At 39.1% G+C, this 22,404-nt stretch overlaps 2 protein-coding genes and 1 long non-coding RNA gene across 3 annotated transcripts; 1 reads left to right on the top strand and 2 right to left on the bottom strand.

Moving 5' to 3' along the window:
* Nucleotides 1-11,078: 11,078 nt before the first annotated feature.
* On the bottom strand, nucleotides 11,079-12,254 carry LOC134812189 (uncharacterized). The gene is made up of 3 exons (XR_010159898.1): nucleotides 12,170-12,254; nucleotides 11,592-11,764; nucleotides 11,079-11,172 (listed from the first exon to the last, which is right to left on the bottom strand). It is a non-coding gene; the product is annotated as an uncharacterized LOC134812189 (long non-coding RNA).
* A 2,668-nt stretch (nucleotides 12,255-14,922) lies between these two features.
* On the top strand, nucleotides 14,923-17,043 carry LOC134813258 (cilia- and flagella-associated protein 251-like). Its single transcript, XM_063820947.1, has 3 exons — nucleotides 14,923-15,367; nucleotides 15,512-15,896; nucleotides 16,224-17,043. Exons 1-3 carry the CDS (start codon nucleotides 14,923-14,925, stop codon nucleotides 17,041-17,043), a joined length of 1,650 nt encoding a protein of 549 aa, XP_063677017.1.
* Nucleotides 17,044-19,735: 2,692 nt separating this feature from the next.
* Nucleotides 19,736-20,694, bottom strand: LOC134813430 (uncharacterized). The gene is made up of 2 exons (XM_063821206.1): nucleotides 19,908-20,694; nucleotides 19,736-19,830 (listed from the first exon to the last, which is right to left on the bottom strand). The coding sequence occupies exon 1, from the start codon at nucleotides 20,676-20,678 to the stop codon at nucleotides 20,103-20,105; it is 576 nt and encodes a 191-aa protein (XP_063677276.1). The 5' UTR covers nucleotides 20,679-20,694; the 3' UTR covers nucleotides 19,736-19,830; nucleotides 19,908-20,102.
* Between the last annotated feature and the right edge of the window lie 1,710 nt (nucleotides 20,695-22,404).

Below are 22,404 nucleotides of genomic sequence, written 5' to 3'. Positions count from 1 at the left end.
TGAAGTAAGCAGATTACTCAACCTGTTTAATGACAAGACAGAATGGGAGAGTATAGCGTTGAGATTACTATTTATCTTCATTCCTATGATGCTGCAAAAACCATCTAAAAACTCTCGTGCAAAGGATCACAACATCTATCTTGATAAAAGGCTCAAGTTATGGAAAGTTGGGGACTTGAACACTATAATCAGTGAAGGGTGTGAGATTCAGAAACGACTTGAAGAAACACGTAAAGCCCAGGAGAGATCCCTTGCTACCAAGTTTGCACAGCTCATGATCCATGGCAAAGTCTCAGCAGCAACCAGTCTCATAAATCGTCAAAGTGGTGGACTGTTGGATGTTGATGAAACGGTTATTGGACAGCTAAAGGAAAAGCATCCCTCTGCTATGAATGCAGCAGATGAAATTTTGATCACAGGTAACAAAGTGGCAGTCGAAGAAGTTATCTTTGAAGCCATCGATTCAATGTTAGTGAAAAAGGCTGCTAAGCTGACATCAGGATCAGGTGGACCAACACTAGTAGATTCAGAGTGCTGGCAGCACATCCTGTGTTGTAGTGCATTTAGTAAATCCCAAGAGCTTGTCGCTGAAGCAATTGCCAGATTAGCCAGGCGTGTATGTACTGAAGATGTAGATTTCAAATCAATAGCAGTGCTCACAGCTGGTAGGCTTGTACCCTTAGATAAATGTCCAGGCCTAAGACCAATTGGTATTGGTGAGATCCTGAGACGGATTATTGGGAAGTGTGTGATGATGGTATTAAAAAAAGATGTTCAGAAGAATGCTGGACCACTTCAAACATGTGCAGGCCATGAAGGGGGGATCGAGGCAGCAATACATGCTATGGCAGAGGTGCACGATGATGAGGACACGGAAGCCATTTTGTTAGTGGATGCTTCCAACGCATTCAACGCTCTCAATAGGACTGCTGCTACCAACAACATGCAGTATGTTTGCCCACCACTTGCTAAATACTTTGAGAACACCTACAGAGAACCAACAGACCTTTATGTGGCAAACAGCAAGGGAGTGATCATCAAGAGCTGCGAAGGTTTCACTCAAGGAGACAATATTGCCACTGGTGGATATGCTCTTAGCACCAAGCCACTTATCGACCGCCTGAGAAACATCATCAAACAGGTGTGGTTTGCCGATGATAGTGCTGCTGGAGGGAAATTGGAGGCAGTGTATAAGTGGTGGAAGGAGTTGCTCCAAGTTGGACCTAAGTATGGTTATTTTCCTAACCCATCTAAAAGCATTCTAGTCGTGAAGGACCCTCAGATGATCGACCAGGCCAAGGCATTGTTTGGAGAGTTCAATATGCAAATAACATCAGGCACAAGGCATCTTGGTGCAGTACTTGGCAATACAGGTGTCAAAGATCAGTACATTGCCGATAAGGTCCAAGGGTGGTGCGAAGACATCAAGATGCTAGCTGATATTGCAGAATCTGAGCCTCAAGCAGCCTATTCAGCCTACATCTCTGGCATACAACACCGATGGAAGTTTGTTCAAAGGACTGTTCCTCATATCTCTGAAGCCATGGAGCCGCTAGAACATGAAATAAGACAAAAGCTTCTGCCAAAGATGCTGGGCAGGGAGATTTCAGACTTAGAGAGGGACGTGTTAAGTCTACCAATAAGATTGGGAGGATTGGGCATTGGTAAACCCCACGAGGAATGCCAGTCTGAGTACACAGCTTCCAAGCTACTCACCACCGAGCTTACAAAGGCAATAGTGGACCAACAGGAAGTTTACACTGCATCCAGTAACCTCACCAAATCAGGGAAAGAAATGATAAAAAATTTGAAGAATTCCGAGCTCCAAGCCAAGTTTAACGCTATAGCTGAAAGATGTGGCACCTCCTCTAAGAGAGCACTACTAACAGCAAGAGAAAAGGGAGCGTCCAGTTGGCTTAACACATTGCCACTTCAGCAGTATGGCTACACTCTGAACAAAGAGGAGTTTCGAGACAGTGTCTGCTTACGCTACAGTTGGTGGATACCAAACACTCCCATCACCTGTGGATGTGGGAAAACAAGTGATCTTGACCACCTTCTCACCTGTAAGCTAGGGGGCTACGTGATAATGACCCACAACAACATCAGAGACACAATGGCAAATCTACTTCGTGAGGTATGTCATGATGTAAAAGTTGAACCCCAGCTACAGAAGGTGAATGAGGGTGACTGCCTCAACCCCAAGACTATAACAGGTGACCAATCTCGGCTTGATGTATCTGCTAGAGGAGTTTGGACTCCATTTGATAAGACCTTTCTTGACATAAGGGTTTCACACCCCAATTGCTTATCAAACAGGACAAAAACTCTTCAAGAAGTATACGAAGAGAACGAGAAAGAGAAGAAGGACGAGTACTTGGAGAGAGTGTTGATTGTGGAGAAGGCTACCTTCACCCCGGCTGTATTCCTCACATCTGGAGGAATGTCTAAAGAGTGTAAGCAGTTCGTCAACAGAGTAGCAGACCTCATTGCAAGAAAAAGGAAGGAAAGGTACTGCGATGTAGTAAGACACGTGAGAACTAGGATAAGATTTGCAATGTTGAGAACAACTCTTATTGCTCTACGAGGGTACCGAGGAAAGAAGGTGGACACCAAACGTGAGATTCAGCTATCAGAAGTTTCATACAACCTCATCCCTGCCCCTATAATGGAGTAGATCATGTGTTTTGTTAAAATGTTTTTGAAAAAATTATTAGTAGCAATGAATTGTGCTCTGCCAATTGCAACACTTAAAATTTGATTGTGCTCTGCCAATTGCATCACTTGATTTAATTGAATGTATATATATACTGTTTGACACACTTTTTAACTTTATTAGTAGCATAATTTAATCCCTCAATTTTTCCTAATACTTCGTCCGAAACAAGAAAACAACAAATTTCAAGAAAACAACAAATTTTTATTTAAATCAATTATAGCAACAATTTGAAAAACTTTAAAGCTCTTCTATTACCATGGAATATACTACGGGTATGGTGACTTGGGCTATTGAGTTGTTAAGTAGATTAAGATTAGTAAACCTGCACTTGCATTGTATATTTTATAAAAACTAGAAATTAGGCTTCACGGTAAAATGGAGAAGCAGGCTGATCTTGGAGAGAGCAGACCGTAAAGTTTACGCACCCACCAGGGCTACCTACCTACCCCAGTTGTTCTTTTTGGTTTATCAGCTTGTATTGTTATATTTATGGACCCCAAGTCACCACACTAAGAAGGAGTATGTAAAAAAAAAAAATAATAATAATAATGATAAATTAAGTTAATATCATCATATCTGTTTAAAACAGTAAAAGTCAAGTTGAGGATTGACTTTCCTAGTTAATTTAAAGGTTCAAACGTTTGGGAATATAATAATGTTGGTATTTGTATCTGCTGCAGCAATAATATCGAAATATCATTTGTCTAGAAAATTTTCGCCACTTCAATAGATATTGGGTCGGCAATTTGGTGAGTGAGTGATGAAATGGTTTGGTCTGTGATTGAGTGAGGGGCGATGTGAAAGTTGTGGTAAGTCCAGGTGTTATTATTGTTGATGGATTGAGATCCCAGGATGATACTTTTACAGCGTAATTTAACCAAAGCTACAGAAGTAGTGAGGATTTCCCCATTCTCATTTAGAATCCGTTTATGTATGCTATTCCAAACATACCAAAAATGAATATCATTTACGGATCCGTTTAAAATAGTCTCTTTTTTTAAAGCTTCTAATCTTATTATAAAACTTAACACAGTCCCACAATTCTTGACATCCGAGGGGAGTTTGTTCCAATAAGGTCTCACCCTCTCCGGAAGAAAAGAACTGTGGACTTTCTTCATTTTACTGCTACTTTTACTGCATCTACTGTTTGATACCACATTAAAACCAGATCTGCTCATACTGAACAAATCAGCTCCGTAATTGGCCAAACCACTTATCATTTTAAAAGATTCAATTAAAAAAGTTATTTACATTTTCAGTTGATAAACGTTGTATTTCCCTTTTGCGTGAAGCGCGCGCCGGTCGCCGTCCCGCACTTTGGAAATGCAACGCGTATCAAATTTTCAGTATGAAATTTGATCATTAATTGCATCGGGTATTTTTGTTTATTTTATACATGTGCATATTATATATGACCCAATTGCTGCTATTTGCTCGCTGCGCGCTGCTATATTTTGTATTTTGTATTTGCTTGTATCACGTCGTGGCCCCATTGTCGTTTTACGATTACTTTGTAGAATTTCAACGATACAGGGCAGCCGTGCACCTGATCGTGGGCGCGGCGGCGGGTCATATAACATATAACAAAAATTTGCGATATATCATATAATTTAATTAATTGACGATGTCAATTCATGGCAGCTCGGCGCGGCACAGTAGCGCATCTCGCCGATCTAGCCAGAGAAGCCTTATTAAGTGCGCGGCGCGGCACAGTAACGCATCGCGCTACAAATAATTTAATAAATTTCTTTAAGACTACCTTGTAGGTTTACAACCTACCAGGACGCGCGCCGAATTGGACTTCTCAATATATGGAACAGATATTTTACGAGTATCACCCGTTAAAGACTACCAAGTTCTTGGAGGACTTCGACGCTTCGACGCGCCGCGCAAACTAGCAGTCTCGCATCCTGACTATGGACTAGATCGTTGCTTTGTTAATTCGCAAAGCAACGATCTGGAAGGGTTGACATTGTCAATCAAATCAAGTACCACTGCCCGTACTCCCTTTATGAGGCCATCAACATTTCTTATTTTACTTTATTTTAAATACTTTTTTGTTAAATGCAGCCAAGCTTTGGAATGCTGTTCATAAAAAAATGTTAACTTCAAGCAATTGCTTATTGCCTAGAAACTTCCATTAACTTGATAAAATTGAGAAATGAGAACCAAAACACTATTAATACAAGCACAGGCAGCTGACTTAACAGATACTTGTATCATGTCGCGCTCCTACTAAATCGCTCGCCCAAATTTTAAGAAAATTCTTGTGAAAAGGCCCTTTAGGCATACAAGTGATCTAGATCGGTGTATTTTTGGACGCTGATTCCGAATCACTGATTCCGAATCACCCGGGTGCACCCCCCATGACGTAGGGTTAAAATGCTTCCCTGGAGAGTTATGGGCAAAAAACCGTTTTGGTCACGTGCAACGTGACAGGCTAGTAAAACGTGAATTTGATTATTTAGGGCTCGGGTTAGGGTTAGGGTTGTGGTTAAGATTATGAATAGCTTCGGGGTTATGGTTAGGGTTGGGATTAGGGTTTATGTGAAACCGTTTTGTACGGCTGCAAAACCAAAAAAACCAAAGTCACGTGAAATTTTTGGGCGAGCGATTTAGTAAGAGCCATCATGTCGTGACCCCCACGGTCGTTTCACTATTTGCTCTTACCAGAGCCCTCTCGCTTGCAGTAGCGCGCGACCGCAGTACGCGTAGTATAGACACATGGCTATGTGAATTTCACTATTGTAGAGTTTCTACGATACAATATACATGGGGTCATACAACGTATGACAAAAAGATACGTGGTCTCCAAACAATTTTAAATTGCAATAATCTAATCTAATTGCAGCGGCACACACTTTCACTATCATGATTGTACTATAGACTGAAAATCTCTCAAATCGATTTTGGGCGTTTTTAACCATTTGTTGTAATTAAATGTTTTAAAATACTAAATATCTTAATTTCTAAATTTTAAATTGAAACGAATTAATTAATATTTGATAATTTATTTGGTAGTTTAGTCTGATATTGATATTGATTATATTGATTATATTGATATTGTTATTATTGAATGAAGCTAACTCCAGACATAAATAATATTACTTTTTTAAACAAAGGGACTTGGAGTATAAATGACAAAATTTGCATATTTCTATCAAACCAAGAATTCAGGAGGCAAAGGTGGGTGCGTAAACTTTATAGTTTATGGTCTGCACTGTCACCAAGATGCAGTTAGGCCTAACACAGAGTTAGGCCTAACTTTGGCATTAGGCCTAAATTAGGCATGAGGCCTAAATTAGGCGTTAGGCCTAACTGCATCTTGATGGAAGCTAACTGTCAAGATTAGATTAGATTAGATTAGATTAAGAATAATGACATAAACATCATCACTAGTTTTGATTTCCTCATTATCAGAACTGTGAACATTTCACAGCCTTCGTCATTAAAAAACAAACAAATTCTATAACTAACATAATTGTCATAATTTATTTACATATAAAAAAGTTTAAAAAGTTAAAAACCGTTAATTTAAAAAATAAATAAATAAAAACAAATTCATGAGATATTTATTCCCTTTCTCTTGGCAACACACGGATTTTTATATAAATATTGGACTTGTTGCTTCTTCTTTTCGATATAATTTACACCCTCTATTTTTGCTAAAACTAACTCTGCGTTAGGCCTAACTGCATCTTGGTGACAGGCACTCTCCGATCCTGTATCACCCTGGATTCTTTTCGACATATCTTTGTAAAAGGTATATATACCTTCTAGTCAATCTCTTGCTACTCCAAGTCCCCTAAGACCAGACTGGTGTAACATAGCGACTACTCAAACGTCGTCTGCACACTCAACCACCACTTACGCTTTCATCTATGACACACCCCACAACACTTACCATCATCCTTGATTCCACCGTCATCCTCCCACAGGACTGCCATACCCCAGAGGTAGGCAAAGCATCCATATGCTATCCTCTCGTGAGCCAACCAGGCCCAGCCTCTCTTTAAAAAATTTAAAAAAAAAAGAAAGTCTCCTAAGAAAACAACAATTTCAAGTAAAACAAAATTTTAAGTAAAACAAAATTTAAATTTTATTGCCATATTAAAATGAATAATAATATCATAATGATTTGATTTGAAACTTTTACAAAATAGCAAATATACAAATGTACAGCAAGTCGAACAAACATATAAAATGGGCCGAAATGTATAAATGCTATAAAGCGTGGGTCAGTGAAACAAGTACAGAGGACAACTTTCAAAACAGGAGTTTTATGGCCGCCCAAAGTCTCAATAACATCACCTCCACCTAGTAATAAAATTATGAAATGTGTGAAACAATCAAATAATAAAATATTCAAAATATATAGTTGTCTCTTAAATACAGATAACGTCTGAAAATTCTTAAAATAATCATCACTCCTTCATATACTGATCATTGTCCGAGAGTGTAACTCATGATGACTTCTTATCACGGCTACATACCTTCCCGTACCGGATGTAGTGGTCGAGATGAGTCTGTTCCGCCCTCTTCTTCTTCAGGTCAGTGACCAGATGCTTCCATGTTGCTCGTTCTTCGCTGGATCTGTCTGGACATATCCATACATCTTTGTGCGTCTCCCTCAGTCTCCCTGTTTTCATCAGAATCTGATGAACCGCTGTTGAGCTTGGGACGGTGATCTTGACTGGTCGGATAGCCGTACTACCTGGCCTCTTCCAACCGACTCTAGTCGCTTCGAAGTGAGGTTTCTCCCCGATCTCCCCCAAAACTGCGGTAACTAGCGCTGGAAGCTGTTCTTCCTCCTCTTCTTTCAGCCCAAACACGATCAGGTTCTTGCTCCTGTCCTCCTCTGCAGCCACACTCTTCATCACCTTCTTCAGGATTTTACTGTTGCAGACCGTACCACTTGCACTGTTCTGTTGAACAGCTGCACTATAGTTCTGAATCCCTGACTCCACCGTTGTTTGGACTGTCTCCTCAACAGACGTCTTAAGCAACTGTAGTTGTTCGTCCTTCTGCATCAGCAGCTGGCCCTGCAGTCTGATCACCTTTTCTTTGTCTGCTAGTGCTTCCGTCTTGAAGCACTCGATGATCTCCTTCAAGAGATACATCTGACTACTCTGCCGACGAACAAGGTCCACTGCATCCACAATCCAGCCAGACAGAGTCTGTTTATCCTTAGTCTTGATCTTTTCACGACTATCGTAGTCGATTTCACGGTAGTCTATATGCAGGTCTTTTTCTAACTGATCGGACCAGCGTGCAACACAGCCTTCCACATCTTCCTGTTGATCATAGTTGAACTCCTTAATCAACTCCTGGGATCGGGTCAAAGTTGGGTCATCCCCCATAGTGTACTTGTATAGTAATGTACAAGTACACACGCAAAGGTAAACTACGCGGTAACAGCAAACTGAACTTATTGCAAATTTACAAAAGATAAGAGAGCTCGATATTTGCAACACAAGCTACACTGATTACACACATAATAAAAATAGTTAAACTTAAACATCTGATAATAAACTCGTGAAAATTGGATATGCTATGTAAGATACGTTTTTTACTATATACTTGAAAATTATTCTCAATCATAAATTTCTATTAGCGCGGTGCTTGTCACGTATTATAATGACGGCGCCGAGCCTAAACTAATGAATTCGAAAATTTAAAATAATAAACATTTTAGATCAGAAGTGAAAGTTATTCTAAAAATATTTCATTAACTTACTTACTCTAAATGTTTAAATTTCATAAAAAAATATAGCTTTTTTTCACGTTGTAGCCCTGCCGCATGCACGAGTACGCGGCTTCGTCACGAGTGCGCGGCTTTGTCATTTGTCAAGAAAACAGGATAGGATATCTGATCTAAAGTTCATGCTAGTTATATATTATATGAAATGTATTTTTGTCTGCTTTAATTGATACTAAATAAAATTGTTGTTTTCTTGAAATTGTTGTTTTCTTAGTTATGTAATTTGGCAGTTAAGTGGAGGTCTCAAGATTGGCTATCAAGTATTACTATTAGATATGTGAGGGGCATGGGCACCCAGAATTAAATTGCAGTCTGTTTGGACTGAGCGAGTTCATACTTTCGCACCGTTTTAACTACGAAAATTTAATGCGTGTTTTAAAATATAATAAGCAGGTTTCGACTGCGATAGTGAAGTTCCGGCCGTAGGCACGGGTTACACTAGTATGTCATATTGTTGATAGTATAGTTCCATGAATATTGTGTATTGGAAGCATGAATGGTATGTTTCCATTACCTTTGTATAATTGTGCTTTGCCAATTGTATGTTGTATTGCAACACTTGATTTGATTGAATATTCTTCGAATTTAAAACTTTTCCAGTTCAGATTAATGACATACACAATAATGACATCACCATTTCAAATTTAAATGCAAAACACTTTAATACAACGTAATAATAACAACATAGCCGATCAACATGTTGCTTCAAAATCTTTGCACAAACTTTCGAATTATTATTAACATAATAAAATACCCAATATGATAATTGGCCCATCAGTTTTAAACAGTTGAACACAAAATTTAAGTTGAGCAAACATTTTAATTTTATGCTTTCAATTTCACTAATAACTGTCACACTGTCTCTTTGCATATTTTCCTGTCTTTGTTCACCCATTCATCAGGACTAAGGATATAAGCCAGCATTATCACCAAGCATCCTGCTGCTGCAAATCCTGCCACAGTATAGAAGAAATATGACCATTTTTGTCTGTAAACGGAGGCATAGTTTGGATGGTCCCTATCAGTGGTTGTAATAGCTGCCATCAGTAGAGGGCAGATAAATCCTGCTGCCTGGCCAACACTATTGAAAATTGACATTCTTACTGCCGAATTTTTGGGGTCCATTTCGTAGTTGATCATGAAAACAGATCCACCAAATAGTGTTGAAGCCATGATTGATGTTGAAATTAGAATTATGGTCGCACCTATGAATGACAGGTGGTATGAGAGAGCAATAAAGAAAATAATGTATGAAAGCATGGGAATTAGTGTACACATCATTCTGCACACTAACCATGAGCACAAAGTGTCCAGTATTTGAACCACATATGAGAATGCTATTGTACATAATGCTATGAGCAAAGTGAGGCTGATATTGAGATATGATATGAGTTGTGGATCTGCTCCAGTGATTTCATTAAGATAGAATGGCATTACACTAAGAATGCCATAGATAACTATATTGTAAGCAAGAAGATAGATGGAAAATGCAATCAAGTACAATCGGCAAAAGGACAATTTATTTGTAGGACTTGAAGGTTCATGGCTCTCTGATTTTAAACTGGGTTTGTTTTCTTTCATGATCATATCCTTTTCCTCTAGTGTCATAAACCTGAAAAGTCTAGAATTAAAAAAATTCAATTTGATATTTGGAGGAAGTTTAATGCTTAGTATGGTCACTCTTTAACTAATTAAGATATTTTACGCTGGTAGTAATACCGATGTAAAATGCAGTAACAAAGTTTTCAATTCAAAAATATTATCGATTTAAGATAAGATCATGTGATCATTGTTGTCGAAAATCAGATTTTGGTAGCGTTTCACTGGATCAAAGACTTGTAATTCTATAGTGATAAGTACCAACCACATACCAGCATTTTTCGGGAGATTCTTGTACAAATAGAAGTGTTAAAACCAAACCAATAGCGTAGCAAATGCCACTGTAATAAAAATAGTACTGCCACCCAAAGATGTCTGTAATAAAGCCAGCAAGCACTCCACCAGTCCCACTCCCAATGTAGTTTGTTGCCCCTGTATTAGAGCGTTGAGAATTAGATTATAATCACTTATTATATATATAATCATCGATATTTTTATCACCTAAGTCAAGAAAATTACGACTATAGGAACTTAGAAGGATTAATTTTTTCAAATTTAACAAAATTAATTACCAACTAGAGAGATGAAAATCTTACTCTCTTTCCCTACACCAAATTTAGAGATATAGTGAAAACTGAAGGACATCATGATACCAGCCACCACACCTCTTATTGCCTGATGAGAATTATTTACTATTTTTAAATTGACTCGTTATTTCATCAGCTATATATACATGATGTTTTCGTCAGACATCATTTACCAGTAAAGACTAAAGACATTATTCTCATCTTAAGTGCTAATACAGATTTTAGAACTGGATCCATATCGTGGTAGTACAGTAATAATACATGATACAGAAAGGTAGCCATGCCAGGTCGGGACAACTAAACCTAGACACTCTTTTAGCAGATTTAACATCTAGTCTTTAATAAAGCTTTTATATTATTTAAGGCTGTACTCTAATATCAAATATGTCAATGCATTGTAACCTGAGTAAAAATAACAATTGTCGGAGACAGAGCGGCAAATGTTGGGTAGCAAAACTGAATAGCTCCAGATAATATCAACCAGAATCTGTATGTTCTTGTGAATCCTGGGAGATGGAGAATAACTTTTATTTTCCAAAATTTCATAATTAATAATTTGTAAATATTTGGCGCAAGGTTGCCGGCATTCTTTTTGTTCTTGCATTATTGCTCCCTTGGTCACCTTGAATCATAGCCAGGACAAAATTTAGCTTCAGTTGATAGTTATAATTAGTTGATAGTTATAATTAGTTATAATTAGATTCAATTAATTTATTAAATATCTATAGTTTAGGCCATAGTAGGTTTTTCTACTAGAACATAATAAGAGTTTGACTTCTTTAATCGTTCACAGCGTAGCTCGTTCATCAAATTATTTATACTTCATTTTATTCGATTATATAAGCTCCAATGTTTTGCAAAAATTAATTTAAGTTTTAAAGTAAGGTAAGCGTGTGTACTAGTGTAAATTAAAATTATGGCTTACCAGTGAAATATTTTGCAACAAATGTAGTGAAGCACTGTGCAACGTAACCATAGAAATATGCACCTATCACCATTGCCTGGGTACTTTGGGACCAGCAGAACTGGCCAACATCATCAGGGTCGTCACAATCCTTCTTCACCATGCCCCCTATCATAGAGATAGATACTCCAAACCTGGGACAGCGGCTCTTATCCTTCAGACATTGTGGTAGTCATGACGACAAATTAACACCCGAATAATTTTAGCTGAATACTGCACATAGTTGAAGGTACTAAGATCTTTCCTAGAATCCAAAAAGAAAACAGACAATAGAGCCCATCATTGGGAAAGAAATTTAACTGACCATCGCAAGCAGGAGAGGCAGCAACATTAGTGACTAGTTAATAAAGTTATTTAAAAGAAGAAAATTGGCCACTGCTACTAATAACAGCAGAAAATAAAGTTTACAAGTTTCACAGTAAATAACGAAAACTGTGAAATAAACCGGACTTGAAAAATCTTAGGGGTAGTTTTAGAATAGGACATTGTGATATCACTCTTTTGGTAAATATTTGTAAAATACTCATTATCTTACGAACCTGGCACACATTTCAGTGTAAGCATTGCAAAGCAGACAGAGGTACGCAATGTAGCGTCTTCTTGTCCTGAACCAGTCCCACATCTACAGTCTGAGTGCGAGATGGAACATTTACCAACGAACAGAATACCTCAAACAAAATGGAAAAACTGACGAGTCGAGTCTCTGATCCGACCCTAATGTAATTAATTAAAAGATTAAGGTATGAACTTCTGCAGAAATATTAAACCTTCTCAAATAAGGTCCACATTCATATTGATAATTTGGGATAAATGTCATGATGGCTCTTTCCAAGGTTCTTATCAACAAAGTGTTTACTCACAGCGAGAACACATTTAACCCTGTGTTGAAATAATGTTGGGCTACACGTCTAGTGGCCGTATCGTGGCCGTATCGTGGCCGTATCGTGGCCGTATAGTGACCGTATAGTGACCGTATAGTGGCCGTATAGTGGCCGTATTATAGTGGCCGTATCGTGGCCGTATAGTTGCCGTATAGTGGCCGTATAGTGGCCGTATAGTGGCAGTATAGTGGCCGTATCGTGCTCAAACCTAATCTCCATCTTTCCCCAAATTCTTTATACAATTCTTTATACGACGAATCATATTGAATTTTATGCTCCATAATGAACACGGATCTTTTTGGGCCACCCTGTATAATTGACCGAAATTTCACAGTTTTGACCAGTGACCATGTTATATACTCGTTTTAGCAGTTTCAGTACTATACATTAAACAGTATTTTAGCGTAGTATTTAAGGGCATTTATTAGTGTACGAAATTTAGTACAGCAGGGTAGTGCAGAGAGTTCAGTTTAACACCTCTGTTTTGGGGAGCAGAGAGTTCATTTTAACATCTCTGTTTTGATTATCAGAGGGTGCATTTTAGCACCTTTGTTCTGGTTACAAAGAGGATAGTTTAGGAATTGCTTAGAGCAGAGAGTTTTGGGGATCAGAGAGTTCATTTTAACATCTCTGTTTTGATTATCAGAGGGTGCATTTTAACACCTCTGTTTTAGTTACAAGGAGGATAGTTTGGGATTTGTTTAGAGATTGCTAAAACGAGTGGGAGATTGTTTATACTATCTGGGGATATTTAAGAGTGGGCCTGTTGGATGGCAGGACACTTTTTGGTTTGAATACAGCAGACGTTTACAGTTAATGTTTACAGTTAAAGACCTAGGATATTTGAATTATTGAGATATTATATTGAGGAACACTGAGATATTGCAATTACAGTTCTTAACGGTTTATTCAATTTGAAGTACTTTCCCTTGTCACCTTCCTGAACCAAATTGTAAGGAAAAGAGCCTTTTATCAACCAATCATTGAGCTCAGGTTGAGTGGCACAAGTCACCATTGAGGTACTGGAAGCTGAATATCCGGAGAAACTTTGATGAAAGGAAAAGTTTGAAAATGTACTACCGGTAGGACATTTTCAGATATTATCAGCTTTCCGTGACCCAATTTCACTGTTTAGACTGAATTTTTATTGAATGACCAATAAATGATGCATCAGGATATTTTAGTAATTATTAGTATAGCTGTTGCACTTCATAGCAGTACATATACAATATACATTGCAGATGAAGCGCAATCTAATCTTGGATATGAGTATAACACACTATAGTAATGGTATCGAACTGATTATTACTAGTTCTATAATCTATACTATACCATTAGAGCATTAGACTTCATTGTTGCTATTATGATGGCAGATTGTTTAGAAAACCTAACTTCAATTTGTGAGGTGAAATGTGCTAAATATCCTCTTAAAAACTTCATACTGAATAATATGATAAATTCAACTCAATTAATCAATATTTACTGAATTAAATTGATTGATAGTAACTCACTTTCTCCATTCATGAGGATTTTGACTGCCGAAGGATATGGAAAGTAATAAGCAGAGCTCCTTTTTCACGTGCGGATTTTGCGGAGTTAAGTACAGTGATGAGCAACGTTTCTTAGAACATGTAAAGGAACATCACCAGTGCAAACGAAAACTCTTAACAAGAAACGTGTCACTCAGGACTACAGAAAATAATGCCATCAGTCGACATGATGTAGATGTTGAAACTCGTGGTGAACTACCAGTTGAGACCAATGAACGTGAATTAGATGTTGAAAGTGGTCGACTTGAACTTATTATTGGAACTAACCAATCTGTAGCAGTAAATTCAGTAAACACAGATATTTTGTGTGCAAAGATGATTCCTCAGATTCAAGAAGGAAGTGCGAGACCTAACGTTCCTTTGTCCGATAGAGCTGACAGTGGAATTGTTCCTAATACAAAGGAATATAAAAGGCGGTTTGGTTCAAGCTGCATGGCTGAAGATACTGCATCATCTTCCAATGTATCTAGGACTCTGTCTAATAATGGAAAATTAAGAGTCATCCGTCGAATATATCATTGCAGTTTCTGTAGTTCTAAATTTGTTGACAGCGAAAGATTTACTATTCATTTAGAAAAGCATGTCCAATCATCTGAAAAGCTTGGACAGAAATCCTCATCTAAGAAAACTGTAAAATCCCGCCACCAGAGAGGTGCACAACACGTATATCAGTGTGGGGAGTGTCCCTACTCTTCACACATAAAGAGCTCTTACAAGAGACACGTGAGTATCCACCTCCCTGAGAAGCTGTGGAGGTGTCCTTACTGTCCGTACCGGGGTGCTGACTGGACATATCTCAAAAAACACATCCGGGGGAGACACTCAGAGTCTTATAGTTGCTTCATGTCATCTTGGTCACCCATGAGGGGTACTTCTCTACCAACTGTGGTGTCAGGAGAGAGTGAGAGTGAGGAGACATTGTCAGGAGAGAGGGAGAGTGAGGAGACATTGTCAGGAGAGAGGGAGAGTGAGGAGACACTGTTAGGAGAGAGTGAGAGTGAGGAGACACTGTTAGGATTGTTAGGAGAGAGTGAGAGTGAGGAGACATTGTCAGGAGAGAGGGAGAGTGAGGAGACACTGTTAGGATTGTTAGGAGAGAGTGAGAGTGAGGAGACATTGTCAGGAGAAAGGGAGAGTGAGGAGACACTGTTAGGATTGTTAGGAGAGAGTGAGAGTGAGGAGACATTGTCAGGAGAGAGGGAGAGTGAGGAGACACTGTTAGGATTGTTAGGAGAGAGTGAGAGTGAGGAGACATTGTCAGGAGAGAGGGAGAGTGAGGAGACACTGTTAGGATTGTTAGGAGAGAGTGAGAGTGAGGAGACATTGTCAGGAGAGAGGGAGAGTTAGGAGACATTGTCAGGAGAGAGGGAGAGTGAGGAGACATTGTCAGGAGAGAGGGAGAGTGAGGAGACATTGTCAGGAGAGAGGGAGAGTGAGGAGACATTGTCAGGAGAGAGGGAGAGTGAGGAGACACTGTCAGGTGAGAGGGAGAGTGAGGAGACTCTGTCAGGTGAGAGGGAGAGTGAGGAGACACTGTCAGGTGAGAGGGAGAGTGAGGAGATATTGTCAGAAGAGAGGGAGAGTGAGGAGACACTGTCAGGAGAGAGGGAGAGTAAGGAGACATTGTCAGGAGAGAGGGAGAGTGAGGAGACATTGTCAGGAGAGAGGGAGAGTGAGGAGACACTGTCAGGTGAGAGGGAGAGTGAGGAGACACTGTCAGGTGAGAGGGAGAGTGAGGAGACATTGTCAGGAGAAAGGGAGGGTGAGGAGACATTGTCAGGAGAGAGGGAGAGTGAGGAGACATTGTCAGGAGAGAGGGAGAGTGAGGAGACATTGTCAGGAGAGAGGGAGAGTGAGGAGACACTGTCAGGAGAGAGGGAGAGTGAGGAGACATTGTCAGGAGAGAGGGAGAGTGAGGAGACACTGTCAGGAGAGAGGGAGAGTGAGGAGACATTGTCAGGAGAGAGGGAGAGTAAGGAGACACTGTCAGGAGAGTGAGGAGACATTGTCAGGAGAGAGGGAGAGTGAGGAGACATTGTCAGGAGAGAGGGAGAGTGAGGAGACATTGTCAGGAGAGAGGGAGAGTGAGGAGACATTGTCAGGAGAGAGGGAGAGTGAGGAGACACTGTCAGGAGAGAGGGAGAGTGAGGAGACATTGTCAGGAGAGGGGAGAGTGAGGAGACACTGTCAGGAGAGAGGGAGAGTGAGGAGACATTGTCAGGAGAGAGGGAGAGTGAGGAGACACTGTCAGGTGAGAGGGAGAGTGAGGAGACATTGTTAGGAGAGAGGGAGAGTGAGGAGACACTGTCAGGAGAGAGGGAGAGTGAGGAGACATTGTCAGGAGAGAGGGAGAGTGAGGAGACATTGTCAGGAGAGAGGGAGAGTGAGGAGACACTGTCAGGTGAGAGGGAGAGTAAGGAGACATTGTCAGGAGAGAGGGAGGGTGAGGAGACATTGTCAGGAGAGAGGGAGAGTGAGGAGACACTGTCAGGAGAGAGGGAGAGTGAGGAGACATTGTCAGGAGAGAGGGAGAGTGAGGAGACATTGTCAGGAGAGAGGGAGAGTGAGGAGACACTGTCAGGAGAAAGGGAGAGTGAGGAGACATTGTCAGGAGAGAGGGAGTGTGAGGAGACATTGTCAGGAGAAAGGGAGAGTGAGGAGACATTGTCAGGAGAGAGGGAGAGTGAGGAGACATTGTCAGGTGAGAGGGAGAGTGAGGAGACATTGTCAGGAGAGAGGGAGAGTGAGGAGACATTGTCAGGAGAGAGGGAGAGTGAGGAGACATTGTCAGGAGAGGGGGAGGGTGAGGAGACATTGTCAGGAGAGAGGGAGAGTGAGGAGACATTGTCAGGTGAGAGGGAGAGTGAGGAGACATTTGCTTGTTCTTACTGTCAGTATACTGTCAGCTCAGTGCCAGGGATCTGGAAACATCTTCAATTACAGCATTCTGTATTTGATAATTCATTACTTGAGGAACGGTGATGGTCATTTAATAACCAGAACAAGGTGACCATGATAGAGCTGTCATTAAAATAAATAACAGCATGCCAGCATATTACTGATGATACGGAAATACTATCCTCCGAATCATCCTTTTTTATACTTATGTGGTTACTGTTTTTTTCTGTTTTTCGGAATTCTCTTACTAGTAAAAGCTAGCTTTCTTAATTATAATACAATTAAAACTTCGAAATTATGTCATAATTTCGAAGATTAATTGTATACTATGAGGAGCGATTATTGTTTGTTATTATTTTATGAATCAAGATGTAGTGCAGTTGCCTATTTTGTTATTCCACTATTGTTATTATCATAGTGTATTTGCTAATAAAAAACAGTAAATATGCATTTTTCAAAAATTGAGATTGTCTTGTACTTTTCTATTGTTAAAAATTTGATGTTTATCTTAAAACTGTATACGCGACATCTTGGACCTGTTAAATACAGTAACTAGTTTATGAATGCCCAGGTTGAAGACTGCTACAATCTACATGTATGATCATAGTGGTGAGACTGGTATGATACGTAGATATTGTGGAAATGAATCTGATCAAATCAATAAAACCAAATCTCACAATCTTATCGAGACAGCGAAAGACAGTTTTCTTCACAGATTCAGATGTGGATTCTGTGGCCAGGCTTTCCAATCTGAGGAATTGTTTTTGTCACATTTGCGTGAGAGGAAGAGGAGGAAACTCACTGTAATAGTCAAACCGGAGCAATTGAAAAAACAAAAACCTGTACCACTTGCTGAGTCAGAGCCTGAACAGTATACGAGGCCGTATAAACATGTGATAGTAAGCGATACAATATCTGTCAAAAAGGCAATTAAACAAGAAAGTGTAATTGAACTTCATGGTCAATCAGACCCAATAGAGCTAACTCACCATATAACGAAATCGGAAGATATCTGTTGGAATGGTGACTTAAACATAACCTGCTTACCCGCTAACCCTAACGAGCAGAAAAAAGATAAGTATAAAATGTACGAGTTTAGTGGCCCTCTAATTTCAGACACAGAGCCAAGTTTCTTCGATTGCACAGAGTGTTGTTTCAGAGGTAAGACAAGCGAAGCACTAGCTGACCACGTTACCACTCGCTGCCACAGAATGCTCCATCTCATTAGGGAGAGAGAGAAGGTTTATTACGATTGCTCGGAGTGTTGTTTCAGAGCCTCCACTAACATTGCTTTAGAGAACCACATTAGAGTACTGCACAAGTCAGGAGAGAGGAAGAGACACCTCTCTCACTCCGAGTATCTGGACTGCTCTTGTTGTTGTTTTAGAGCACAGACTGAGGAGGCATTGTCACGACACGTAAAGATACGACACTAACATCCTCCGCTCACATTGCCACAAGAAAACCTCAGTTTTGCCATTTTATTTGTGTTTCTCAGAGCTCAGGATGCGCCCTCTTATCAGCACTTAACGTTATTCCAGTGTGCCACTCATCAGCACTGATATTGTCTTACTGTTTAGGGAGTCTGTTAGGTGATTTGTTTAGCTATATTCCTGTAGTTCATCTCCTTCTACGGTTATATCACTGATTATATTTTGTTGTTTAACGATGTCAATCGAATAATATTAAGGGACTATTATATGGACCTTAAATGAGTTTGTGGTCACGAATATTCAAATTATTTATTTATAACGGTCTTTAGTCTTAGCAGATATTCGAACTCTCTATTTTTGACAGATTAATGTTTTAAAGCGGATGCATTATATTTATCATAGTTACAATATTGCACATAATTTAATTCATTTCTTATCGTATAATTTTATGTCATTTCCATTTTGTTTGCATATTATGATTAATGTTATCAACGACTTGAAGTAAAAAATAACTACTTCGTATTTATCTGCTTGGCACTTAAATTAATAATGTATCGATACTAAATATGCAAGTTTAGGGTGTTCAAGGAAAGGCGGGAAATTTAATTTTTGTTACAATTATTATTATCATCTTCAAGCTGGCGCACGGCCTACAGATAGAAAACAATGTAATCTTATAGACTGTCAAAGTTTAAAACGCGCATTGGTATAACACTCGACTAATAAGGTCAGATTTATATTTCTTAACATATTCTTGATCCTTACACAATACACATCATACAATTGTGTCCAATTAATGATTAGGTCTCTAAACTCTTAGCAGAAAACACGTCTTTTTGCCCGTAAGAGCCTCTACTAAAAACTCGTTTTTAGAATAATATAAATGTTGACAAAAGTAAAACTTTGTCGATAAACATAGAAATGAACACATCAAATCATTTTAATATTGCAACATGAACAAAGTAAACATGACTAATGTGTAAACTATAAATGAGTAATGTAGAATGTAGAATGTAGATCATGCATATGATAATTTTATACATGGCTGTAATACATACCACGTGAAATATGGCTCAAAATATGCTCGAACCCTTACTTCGGGGGACGGGACAGTCTGGCGATAAAATACAGAAATTGATCATCATCATTCATCAAGGCCCAAGGGGTTCGTCTAAATAGCCCCGTGTTCTTCTATCTTACTACATATTTTAATAAATATCTATCTTATAAGTGGTCATTTAAGTTGCTTCAAATTACATTATTTTAAGTCCAATGTCCGAGCGTGCTTAATCACTCTACAGTCGATCTTCGAGATACTTCTAAAAGGGCCCCCGACAGTTGAGACCAACCTGAATCGATGTATTTTTTGAGGCTGATTCCGAATCACCCCCATGACCCCATGATATAGGGTCAAAATGCTCCCCTGGCGATATATGAGCTGGTCCCAAGTCCAGACGCCATTTTATTCTTTGTAATTTTCAATAACCCTGTTTAGTCATTGACTACTGATATGACCGTATAATAAGAAAGTTTGTCTAATTTCTCGTTAGAGTTAGGGTTTCAGCATATGCTTTTGTTAAAGATTGGGTTAGGGTTAGAGTTGAGATCAGATTAGTCATTAGAGGGCTAGGATTTCGAATAGCCATTCACGGCCAGCTAAAGAACGTGTTTAAAAAGTCACGTGACAGTCGAGTGTAGAGTGATTTATCATCATTCTTCAATGTCAGCTTCCACTTCCAGATCTATTTCCTCAGACATAGGTGACTGATAGACAAGACAGTTATCCTCCGAGTGTTCTTCACCTATCTTCGATAAACACTCTCCAACTTCAGCTTTCTTCTGGGCTACCACTATCTGGAACTCGGGTGACATGGAGAATGCAGTGTTGTCTTTTACCTTGAATTTTGAGGGAAGGAAAGGTTCTCCAAGCAATTCTTTGTTGTATTCCTTCCACAGATCCTCGTAATCTTTCTCTAACTCAACTCTCACCATCTTCAACATCAGGGCTCTAAACCCCCTACTAGCTTCCATCTGCTCTTGCCTTCTCGTACTAGGGTTCAAAGAGCCGTTGATAGCAGATAAAAGAGTAGTGACCGCCCCCAGAGTAGCTCCAACATAGTGGGTGATAGGGAGCAACACGGACAGGGTCGTTAATGCAGATAGGAATATGATAGCCATACTCATGATGTTGTGCATCCTGTCCCAATACTGCGCTACTTTTCCGTGCGATTCCGCCTTTGCAAGAGTCATGTTGACGAAGGATCCCCAGTTTTCTTCGATACCCATAATATGTGATATGATCTGAAATATTTCTATTTTTGAATACCCCATTCCTCACCTCTACATAAACAATAAACATTATAATGATAAACAGCAGAGGCAGCCAAATTGCGATACTTTTATGATTGCGATCAGGGACAGAAATCAAGCTTAATATAATTAATTCAGCATTTGTCCGTCTGAGAAACATACAGAACGAAGAACGACGATTAATCACTCTAAAGTCTACACTCAACTATCGACCACGTGATTGATTAAAGTAAGCCCGGACAAGGAACATAATATAGACTACTATAGTGACATATAGTGACTAATAATGAATAAGTATTCCAGTTTTGTCAATTAAACTTGGACCAAGTAACGATTTAAAATTAAACTGTGCAAATTAGTCCGAGACGAAACGGAAACTCGTTAGCTTTTCGTGTTAAAAGCGATTTCTCGACGGTTATCACCTCTCAAGATGACGCTTAAAACATTTGGCCTTCAGCATTTTGGCACCAAATGCAATGAGGGCGTTTTCGGCCACACCCTTTTCTAGGGTTTTGCGGTCATTCGGATTTTTGTATTTCGGCCCAAGAAGATCGTAGAAACTATTCCGTTACACCAAAATGTGCATAATAGCCATATTTAAATGCAATTTATAAAGCAACATATACCTTATAATGCATATTTTCAGAAATATGGCCGAAAAACGGTTTTTGGCTTGACGCAGTTCATAATGTCCGTGATTTTCGACATTTCTGCCTAGGAAGGTCGTAAAAACTACCTATTCGGATACACCAAATTGTACCTAATGGTCACATTTATATACAATTAATGAAGCAACATTATATACCTTCAAATGTTCATTTTCGGAAATATGGCTGAAAAACGGATTTTTGCCGAGCGAACGATGAAAATACTTACTTACTTTGAGTCCAGAAACATCTAAAGAGTTGAAGAATGATCTATTTCATTGGGCATCTCTCTTAATGGGCCAGGCCCACAGCATATTTGCGTCTTACGGAACAAAATTTTTTCAAAATTTCAGTTTCTTAAGGTCAAGGGGTCTTTTGCTTACAGCAAATTGTTCACAGTTGCCGACTCATGCACATTATGCACTCGAAGACGGAGTGATTAGAAGATAACCACTGCATGATAAAAACCGAACCAAATTGTTGGGCAAGGATCATCCTCATTGCTCATAATAATTTCTTTATTAAAAAGTTGTTAAAGAAAAAGTTGTTCTTCTTTGTTTTCTAACCACACTGCTTTAAACTATAATTTTCTAAGATATTCAGAGGTTGACTTATTTGCGGAAACTCAATGTGGTAAAAAGTGGTAAATAAGTGGTAATTGTGGATTTTGCTGACGTCAGAAATTTTGGGAACTATCTAGAATGATTCCTGGGACCTGTCCGCGATAAATCGTGCATTTTCCTTTAAATCTGAGGACCAAATTCGCGTATTTTCCTTCAAATCTGCGGGCCAAATATCACGTTTTCTATATAGGTATAAGAAAACAATCACATCCACAGTCTTCCGAATGTATTATGTATGTGCGGACTTCGAAAACCAAAAAAATATTTTCGGCTCATTATGATCATGGTAGCATGAAACATGAACAAAATTAGTTTCCAGAAAAACTTTGAAAAATTTTGACTTCTTGAAGGAAAGGCGGGAAATTTAATTTTTGTTACAATTATTATTATCTTTAAATTGTCCCAAATGTTGCCGAAGCGTGGATTTATAAA

Source organism: Bolinopsis microptera, chromosome 3 (assembly GCF_026151205.1).
Source record: "Bolinopsis microptera isolate Bmic1 chromosome 3, MBARI_Bmic_1.0, whole genome shotgun sequence".
Classification (NCBI taxonomy): domain Eukaryota; kingdom Metazoa; phylum Ctenophora; class Tentaculata; order Lobata; family Bolinopsidae; genus Bolinopsis; species Bolinopsis microptera.
This window is presented reverse-complemented; position numbering and strand designations above follow the sequence as displayed.